Source organism: Adiantum capillus-veneris, chromosome 6 (genome assembly GCF_014529385.1).
Source record: "Adiantum capillus-veneris isolate H3 chromosome 6, ASM1452938v2, whole genome shotgun sequence".
NCBI lineage: Eukaryota > Viridiplantae > Streptophyta > Polypodiopsida > Polypodiales > Pteridaceae > Adiantum > Adiantum capillus-veneris.
The window spans coordinates 18,571,086-18,580,557 of record NC_140936.1 but is presented as its reverse complement, the minus strand read 5'-3'; the positions used below and the strand labels follow the sequence as shown (position 1 = coordinate 18,580,557).

The following is a 9,472-nucleotide window of genomic DNA, read 5'->3' as shown; positions in this document are numbered from 1 at the left end:
GTCACCAGAAAACTTGTTCTGCGGAGCGAACTTTGTTGACTTATGGCCATGCAGATGAAGCCTTGGAAATTTGTTTTGATGGTGCTCAAGCTAGCTAATTGGATTTTCCAGCTAGCATCGGTAGTCAAAGATGTTCATGAAGGGTAGGTCGATGTTCAGAGTCATGGGACGTGTGGGAAACAGTGTCAAGCTATATTTTTTTAAAGAAAGGAGTTAAAGCTGAGGACTACAATCTTTTTATAAAAAGAATAGATAAACTCTATTACAGGAGGGTGGCGGCGCCACGTCTGGAGTGCTCTAAGGCGTGAGAAGACAGGTGGATGGCACGGCAAGGAGGCACGCCAGTTTGCATGGCATGAGGAGGCTCGCCAACAGCGGGCGGAGAAGCTTACAGCCAGGAAGGGCCAGCGCTGCAAAGAAAGAGGGCCGTCAGTTGCAGAAGGGCTAGCAACTGAGCTTGGCCGTGAGCAAGACGAAGGCCACAGAGGTGGCTAGTGATGGGGGGGCTCATGGTACAAAGGAGGACCAAGGAGCAGGTGTTGAAGGCAAAGAACTGCCCTGAGGAGGGACACCTGCAGGTTGGCAAGTGTCGGGATCAGGAGGGTGCAGAGCTGAGGGCTCCGGCCAGTGAGGGGAGGTGGATTGAAGGCGGCCAGTGGCTCATGTAGAAAAGAGGGAAGGCCGTAAGCAGCTACAAGGAGAGGGGCTCGCTAGTTAATTGCAAGGGCGACCTGTGCAGGAACTTGGAGAGCTATAAACGGAGCTGCAGGCAAGCATGAGGGGATTGGAGGCCGCAAGGTGCTGGCCATGAGCAGGGCAAGGGAAATTCGAGGCTGACAAGGTGAAGAAAGGGGTGGTGGTTGCTGCAGATCGAGAGGGCTGAAGCTTGCAGATGCCACCAAGAACAAAGCTGGATGGCCGTGAGCCTTGAAGGGGTGCCGGTCACGGGGCGTGGAAAGGCTACGAGCACTCCTTGTGTGGAGGTTGATGCAAGAAAGGGAAGGAGGGCGTTTTCTTTGAAAAGCGTCATTGTACACTTCCCAAATAAAACCCAAACGATTTGACATCAACACAACCTCTACATCTCTCTTTCTCTCATGCCTAAGTGCGTGCCATGTATCTGAGTGGTTTTTGTGTGAATTTTGTGTGTGCAAAGGATACAAAATTTGTGGGTGTGGCATGAATAAAATGGATCCAAGTCTGAGGTTGAAGAGATACACACCAGTGATTTGGTCGGAGTCTATGACTTGTTTGCTATAGGGCGGTCCATGTGTGGATATAGTCGTGTTCTAAAGGGTGATAGCCTCAAATCTATGGTATGCTTTGCGACGGGATGCATGCAGTCGGGGTTGGTTGGGTACGAGCTTGGTCAATAGTAGATTGCAGATTGTGTATTGAGGTGTGTGTTAAATAGGGGATAGGGGTGGTGTCAGATCACTAGGCTATAGAAAGGCATTCAGTTTGTGTGCTGGTGGTTTTCCCATTTCCCCCTTTCCATCTGTGGTGCCCCCACTGAGGACCCACTAATTGCTTCCTGACCAAGTGTTCTTGAATCAAGATGAAGCAGAAGTTTGGTCCGGTGTTCAAAGGAGATGAAGATGTAGACGATTGGATTGCCGATTTTGAGCTATTTATGATGCCAGTATTGCATTGGCCAGGTGATGAAGCAAAGCTCCAGACTCTACCTTTGGTGCTGCGAGGTAAAGCAAAAGTTTGGTTCGATGTCTTAGAAGATGTGCACAAGCAGAATTGGATCGGATTTCGAGAGCACTTTCTACAAAGGTATCGAAAGGTGGTGTCGACTTTGGAAGCAGATGCAAAGCTCAAAGGCTTGCAGCAGAAAGTAAGAGCTAATTTCGATGCTTTTGTTGATAAATTGAAGCTTATTGGGGGGATTTTGCGGCTGCTACCCAAGCAACCAATGCGGGATATTTTAAGTTTGAAAGGTTTCTATCCTGCTTGCATCCCTATGTTCATGAGAGAGTGGATTATGAAGATCCAAGTACCTTTGATGAAGCTGTCAGATTTGCTAGAGCAAAGAGTCGAAAGATGAAGAAGAAGATGGAGGCAGGATTGTTGTAGTCAGTAATCATGACAGTCAGTGGACCTAGGCCCAAACAAATTGATGAGCAGCAAGAGGTAAAAGCTCCTTCTTTTATTGATAGGCATCTTCTTTTATTGATAGGCATTTGATCAAAGCACGTGAAGTTGATGCCAGGCTAGAAGAGGTAGAACAAGTACTAGTAAGGGCTCAAAAGGTGCAGAGAGGCATATTCAAAGTGCCACTCAGCTTGCTTCCTCAAGAGGACAAGGTGATAGAATATTTTAAAGAAGAGGTGTCAGTTCTAGAGTCAGCAACGAGGATGACAGCAAAGGTGCAGGAACCGGCAAGATTAGAAGAGGAGTCCGACAGTTCTCATAGCTCCATCAGCAGTTTGGACACAGATAGCATGTGGGAGACAAAAACCATCTCTTCTAGGTATGAAAGTTATGATGTTTTTCATGTAGATGAAGTGGAGCAAGATGTATACGAGTTTCCTGCCAGTCATTTGAAGGTAAAAGAGGGGCATAGTGCAAGTGTGGAGATGCCTTGTGTGAACCGGCCAGTCGAGCAGCCCTATCTTGTGTCTCGTGATGATGAGTCCCTATTGGAGGAAGAGGTATGGTTTGATTGTGCATCCGACTTAATTGAAGAGCAAGTTTTTAAGGATGACTTGCAGGAACTAGGAACAAAAGTAGTGGTAGCTCAAGTTAATTTGTCTATGCAGGGGGTGGGGCAACCTTGCCTTGACCAGCATGTCGAGGTGCACTTTGAAGTTTCGGAGTTTGTGTGTGGGCGTGGAGAGCTAGCTTCGGCAGATGACTCTATGGAAACTGATACAAGTGCAACCTATAAGAGTGAGGCTCCATGCAACAAGGAAGGTGCCACCAACCTTGCAGGTGATGGGGTATTTGAACAGGTTGAAGCAGGTGATGGGATATTTGAACAGGTTGAAGCTCTAGCAAGTCATACTCCTAAGTATGAAAAGGTGGCCTTGGAACCATTTACAGAGGGTTTGGATACAGGTTTGCAAAGGGAACAGGTTTGCTTGCCTATGCAGCAGGCTCAAGCAAATGGCATGGTTTTGAAGCTATGTGTTGTATTGTTGATAGCTATGTTGTTCCAGGTTTCTTTGCAAGGGGTACTATGCAGGTCTCAGTGCTCATATGATAAAGATGATGATATGGAGAGTTCTCTAGCAGATGACATGGTAGCGGCTTGTGGTACCGGTGCTTCAAGTGTTCGAAAGTATGCTTATTTTGGATGAAAGGATTATGGGTGCAGGGTGACAAAGCTCCATCCTATAGAGAACTAGAAGGGTGGTGTGTCTATTGGCATACAAGTGCAAAGAGGGACTTCAATGTGCGTGCATGCTTTACAGGTGGATGGACACGGCCACTGTTTTTTTTTAATCCAAGTGGACTCTATGCCATGCTTGGAGAAGCTCAAGGCTTTCCATTTGATCCCGGAGGAGTGGACAACCGCTAATTTTCTTCCTCTCTCTATCTCTATACCACTTATGTAGTCACTATATATCCTTTCTCTCATGCAATCCTATTTTAGCTAAATAAGCTTGTGGTTGAGCATGAATGTTCAACTAGGGGGTGGGCAATGATGGTGCAGCCGGACTTGGTCGGCCCAAGGAGAGCTCAAAAGCTGGTACATGGATATTTGCAAGCAGATGGAAAAGTGCTTCAGTGGCTATTTGATGCAAGGTACAACTAGCATGGTTGAGATATGTGTGCCAAATGAGACATTTAATAGGTCGGATATGGTTAAGAAGCTTTGCGAGGTCATGATCCTTGAAGGTGCCAAGGGATGAAGGATCTCGTCCTCAAATGATGCCACAATATATGCAGAATGCTTCCTCGTGTTTGACGAGTCCAAATCTCTTTGGATGCTCGCATACTGAGGAATGACACTTCTCCAACTAAAAATTATGGTGAGCAGTTACAACTTTAGAGTCAAGGCGGTTGTAACATCTCCCGGCGGAGATCTCGTCACCAGAAAACTTGTTTTGCAGAGCGAACTTTGTTGACTTATGGCCATGCAGATGAAGCCTTGGAAATTTGTTTTGATGGTGCTCAAGCTAGCTAATTGGATTTTCCAGCTAGCATCGGTAGTCAAAGATGTTCATGAAGGGTAGGTCCATGATCAGAGTCATGGGATGTGTGGGAAACAGTGTCAAGCTATATTTTTTTAAAGAAAGGAGTTAAAGCTGAGGACTGCAATCTTTTTATAAAAAGAATAGATAAACTCTATTACAGGAGGGTGGCGGCGCCACGTCTGGAGTGCTCTAAGGCGTAAGAAGACAGGTGGATGGCACGGCAAGGGGGCCCGCCAGTTTGCATGGCATGAGGAGGCTCGCCAACAGCGGGCGGAGAAGCTTACAGCCAGGAGGGGCCAGCGCTGCAAAGAAAGAGAGTCGTCAGTTGCAGGAGGGCTAGCAGTTGAGCTTGGCCGTGAGCAAGAGGAAGGCCACAGAGGCGGCCAGTGATAGGGGGGGGTCGTGGTACAAAGGAGGACCAAGGAGCAGGTGTTGAAGGCAAAGAACTGCCCTGAGGAGGGACACCTGCAGGTTGGCAAGTACCGGGATCAGGAGGGTGCAGAGCCGAGGGCTGCGGCCAGTGAGGGGAGGTGGATTGAAGGCGGCCAGTGGCTCATGTAGAAAAGAGGGAAGGCCGAAGCAGCTACAAGGAGAGGGGCTCGCTAGTTAATTGCAAGGGCGACCTGTGCAGGAACTTGGAGAGCTGTAAACGGAGGTGCAGGCAAGCATGAGGAGCTAGGGCAAGGGAAATTGGAGGCTGCCAAGGTGAAGAAAGGGGTGGTGGTTTCTGCAGATTGAGAGGGCTGAAACTTGCAGATGCCACCAAGAACAAAGCTAGATGGCCGTGAGCCTTGAAGGGGTGTCGGTCATGCGGCGTGGAAAGGCTACGAGCACTCCTTGTGTGGGAGGTTGATGCAAGAAAGGGAAGGAGGGCGTTTTCTTTGAAAAGCATCATTGTACGCTTCCCAAATAAAACCCAAACGATTTGACTTCAACACAACCTCTACATTTTTATGTTGAAGTGCATATTACCTCTCTCTTTCTCTCATGCCTAAGTGCTTGTCATGTATCTGAGTGGTTTCTGTGTGAATCTGGTGTGTGCAAAGGACACAAAATTTGTGAGTGTGGCATGAATAAAACGGATCCAAGTCTGAGGTCGAAGGGATACAAACCAGTGATTTGGTCCGGTCTATGACTTGTTTGCTATAGGGCGGTCTATGTGTGGATATATGGGTGTTCTAAAGGGTGATAGCCTCAAATCCATGGTATGGTTTGCAACTGGATGCATGTAGTCGAGGTTGGTTGGGTACGAGCTTGGTCAATAGTAGATTGCAAATTGTGTATCGAGGTGTGTGTTAAATAGGGGATAGGGGTGCTGTCAGATCATTGGGCTATAGAGAGGCATTCAATTTGTGTGCTGGTGGTTTTCCCATTGCCCCCTTTTCAACATTCTATATAGCACTAACCTTACAAGACTGTAGGGCACCTGTTATGCAGACAATGGCACTGACAGAAATTTTGCAAAAAATGATAAAATTGCCTGTGCAGACCTGCCTGTAGTGGAAACAGAGGCCAAAATGAGCCCGAATCAAAAATTTGTCGACCTGCAAACGCTCGCCAAACCTCACTGACATCGAAGAAAGTGAGCAGGCGGGTGTTGGAGCAGTTGCCGACTAAGCCCAGGAGGACGCAACCTGCTGTGATACCAATTGTTGGAATTAGGGTTGCAGAGAAACGCACACAGCTTGGAGAAGATGAAGGAATCTCAAGGCACACAATAGAGAGTGTGTTACTTAGTGTGTAATGGAAAGATAGATAGCCCTAGAGTGATGGCCGTATATACAATGCACGGGGGAAAAAATCTCCTAAAGAGGGAAAAAATGCCCTGGTGGTCCTAGTGTGTTCACACATATCACTACCACATGTATATGGTAAAAAATAGTGCTATGGTGTCCTTGAAAAGTCCACTTGTTCTTTTCATGCTGGCCATTCTTTTCAAACCAATCATGCAATTTTATCTCCAGTATGCACCAAAACAATTTTTTTTGTAAGAGACCCAACCATTATAGTCTGATAGTTATTCACATTCTTTATATCCCCTCCTCAATGCAAAGGCTTTACCCAATTAGTGCTTGAATCACAAGGTATACCATGTCGAAGTGTAAGGTTGAGCATATCACACTGTTGGAATTAGGGTTGCAGAGAAACACACACAGCTTGGAGAAGACGAAGGAAGCTCAAGGCACACAATAGAGAGTGTGTTACTTAGTGTGCAATGGAAAGATAGTTAGCCCTACAGTGATGGGCGTATATACAATGCACGAGGGAAAAAACCTCCTAAAGAGGGAAAAAATGCCCCGGCGGTCCTAGTGTGTTCACACACATCACTACCACATGTATATGGTAACAAATCCCCCCTGGAGTGATGCGGTGAACGAGAGCTGGCACATGAGTAAAGGGAAGTGCCATGCCCTGAGGACAGGATCAATCCACAAAGGGGAGTAAGCCCAAAGCTTTGCGGAAAGCTTCAAGCTTCTCACGAGACAATGCCTTTGTGAAAAGATCTGCAAGGTTGTCCTATGTTGGCACATAAGCCAAGCTGATCTCTCCTACTGAGAGCCTCTCCATGACATAGTGGTAATGCACCTCAATGTGCTTTGTGCGAGCATGAAAAACTGGGTTCCTCGCAACTGCCAATGCGCTCTGAGTGTCAGTGTAGATAGTGTTGGCAGTGTCCTGTCCAACACCCAAGTCAGCCATAAGGCGTCTGAGCCATACACACTCAACCGTAGCTGTGAAGACTGCCCTGTACTCAGCCTCACAACTCAAAGTGGCCACAATAGGTTGCTTCTTGCTCAACCATGATATGCATGAACTGCCAAGCATGAAACAAAAACCACTTGTGGACACTCGCGTGTCAAAACAACCAGCCCAATCTGAGTCCGAAAAAGCATGTAAGTCTGGCGGCAATGATCCCCCCTTGGGATAAAACAAGCCAAGATGTAAAGTGCCACTAAGGTAGCGGAAAATCCTCTTGACAGCCTGCCAATGCTTAGACCCTGGGCTATGCATAAATCTGCTGACCTGCGAGACTGCAAACTGAATATCTGGCCTCGTGTTGCATACATAAATGAGGCAGCCAACAGCAGTTTGGTAAAGAGTGACATCAGCAGGATCGCCAGCATCATGTAGCCTCAACTTCAAACCTGTTTCCATGGGAGTGGCAATAGGTTTGCAATCCTCAAGTCCAAACTTACATAGCAATGTCTCTATGTAACTTTTCTGACACAAGGCAATACCACCATCACACTGCTTAAACTGTATACCCAAGTAATGATGCAACAGCCCCAAATCTTTCATCTTGAAAGTAGCATTCAAATCAGCCTTAAATTCATCAATATGTCTCTCATTTGGTCCAGTGATCAGCAAATCATCAACATAAAGAACCACAATGAGAAATACATCATCCTCACGCTTTACATACAATGTGCTTTCTGTTGGACTGTTACGAAAGCCTCGTTTAACCAAATGAGTGTCAGCTTTCTCATACCAAGCACGAGGAGATTGCTTCAACCCATACAAAGCCTTTTTACATTTGCACACTTTGTCCTCTTGTCCTTTTATGACAAAACCGCGAGGCTGCGTTACATAAACTTCCTCAAATATGTCACCATTCAAGAAAACAGTAACAATGTCTGATTGATGTACATCCCAACCAAAATGAGTTGCCAATGCACATAGAAAACGCACAGTAGTCATAGGACAAGTGGGAGCAAAAGTCTCTTCATAATCTATGCCTTTTTGTTGTGCATAACCCTTTGCAACAAGTCGAGCCTTATGGCGATCGATCTCACCATCCGGCTTGCGTTTCAACTTGTAAACCCACTTCGTACCAATGGCCTTTTTGCCAGGAGGCAAATCACATAAATTCCATGTGTCATTCTCTATAAGTGCATCATATTCTGATTTCATGGCAGCAATCCAATTTTCTGAATTCTGTGCTTCATCAAAAGACAGAGGCTCCTCAACATCATGTAAACTAGACACAGCCAAAGCATAACAATCTGATGCATAAGATGCATGGCGAGAGCCTGAACGAGTACGACTAGATAAAGGTGCATCCAATTTACTGTCACGCAAAGTGTGCACCAGCCATTTTGGCATACCTCTAGCCTGCTCATTTTCAGCCCTTTCCTCATCAAGTACATCATGTACATCTGCATCAGTAATAGGCTGTTCTAAAACATTTTCAGAAACCCCCATAGGCTGTACATTTTCCTCATTGGAACTTACATTCGTATTTCCACCACTGAAAAGAGGCAACAAAGTGCCATAAATGTCCTGTGAGCTTACATTACTGTCTCTAGTACATGACAGCAAGGGCTGAACAGAGTCTTCCACAAACACTACATCCCGTGAAACCAGAATACGTTTTGTTTGCGGATGATACAACCTGTAACCTTTTCTTTCAGCACTATAACCAACAAAAATACATTTGACAGCCTTATCATCCAATTTTCTGCGCTGCACTTGTGGCACCAAAGCATATGCCAAACAGCCAAAAACACGCATGTGCTCAATAGAAGGTTTTCTATCATGCCATGCTTCATATGGAGTAATAGACTGCAAAGCTTTCGTAGGACACCTGTTAAGTACATAAGTGACACACATGATGGCCTCAAGCCAAAAAGAATGCGGCAAAGCTTGACTTTTGACCATACATCGTACCATTTCCGTTAGTGACCTGTTTTTCCTCTCAGCAACACCATTTTGCTGAGGTGTATAAGGCACTGTACATTGGTGTTTTATCCCACGACTAGCCAGAAATGCATTAAATTCATGAGACATATACTCCCCCCCTCGATCGGAACGGAGGGTGCCCATAGTACATTTTGAGACATTTTCAGCCATAGCCAAAAATTGTTTGAAGCACATAAAAACTTCGGACTTCGTTTTAAGCGGAAATACCCATGCATGCCTGGAGTAATCATCAATGAAAGTCACGAAGTACAGGTAATTGCCCAAGGACGAAGTTTGCATGGGCCCACAAACATCACTATGCACAAGCTGCAACCTGCATGTGGCCCTAACTGAACCATCCTTTGGAAACCTAGAATGCTGCATTTTACCCAGAATACAGCCTTCACAAACATGTTTGACAGGTGCTTCAAGAGGCGGCCACGAAGCAACCATATCAGATTTCTGCAAACGCAGCAAACTGGCAAAATTCAGATGACCAAAACGTGCATGCCAAAGTTTTGCATCTGAAATAGCCCTTGAATCTGCAACAGCATTTGCAAAATTTTGTCCACACTTGTCATACAAAGTGAGCTTATACAGCCCACGGCACAAAAGCCCAGATGCAACAATTTCATCACCAAAAC

General features: G+C 46.0%; 2 protein-coding genes across 2 annotated transcripts; both read left to right on the top strand.

The window, feature by feature from the left end:
* Positions 1–313: 313 nt before the first annotated feature.
* Positions 314–2,053, top strand: LOC147455212 (uncharacterized). Its single transcript, XM_086514045.1, has one exon. The coding sequence runs from the start codon at positions 1,559–1,561 to the stop codon at positions 2,051–2,053; it is 495 nt and encodes a 164-aa protein (XP_086370171.1). The 5' UTR covers positions 314–1,558.
* On the top strand, positions 2,003–5,134 carry LOC147455211 (uncharacterized). The gene is made up of 3 exons (XM_086514044.1): positions 2,003–2,139; positions 2,219–2,660; positions 2,769–5,134. Exons 1-3 carry the CDS (start codon positions 2,126–2,128, stop codon positions 3,306–3,308), a joined length of 996 nt encoding a protein of 331 aa, XP_086370170.1. The 5' UTR covers positions 2,003–2,125; the 3' UTR covers positions 3,309–5,134.
* The last annotated feature ends 4,338 nt before the right edge of the window (positions 5,135–9,472 follow it).

Bases quoted from the DNA above. Each gene is read 5' to 3' on its own strand.
- LOC147455211 (XM_086514044.1), top strand. The intron at 2,661-2,768 runs GTATGGTTTGAT...TTGTCTATGCAG, and splicing joins AGTCCCTATTGGAGGAAGAG to GGGGTGGGGCAACCTTGCCT.
- LOC147455212 (XM_086514045.1), top strand. From the start codon at position 1,559: ATGAAGCAGAAGTTTGGTCCGGTGTTCAAAGGAGATGAAGATGTAGAC.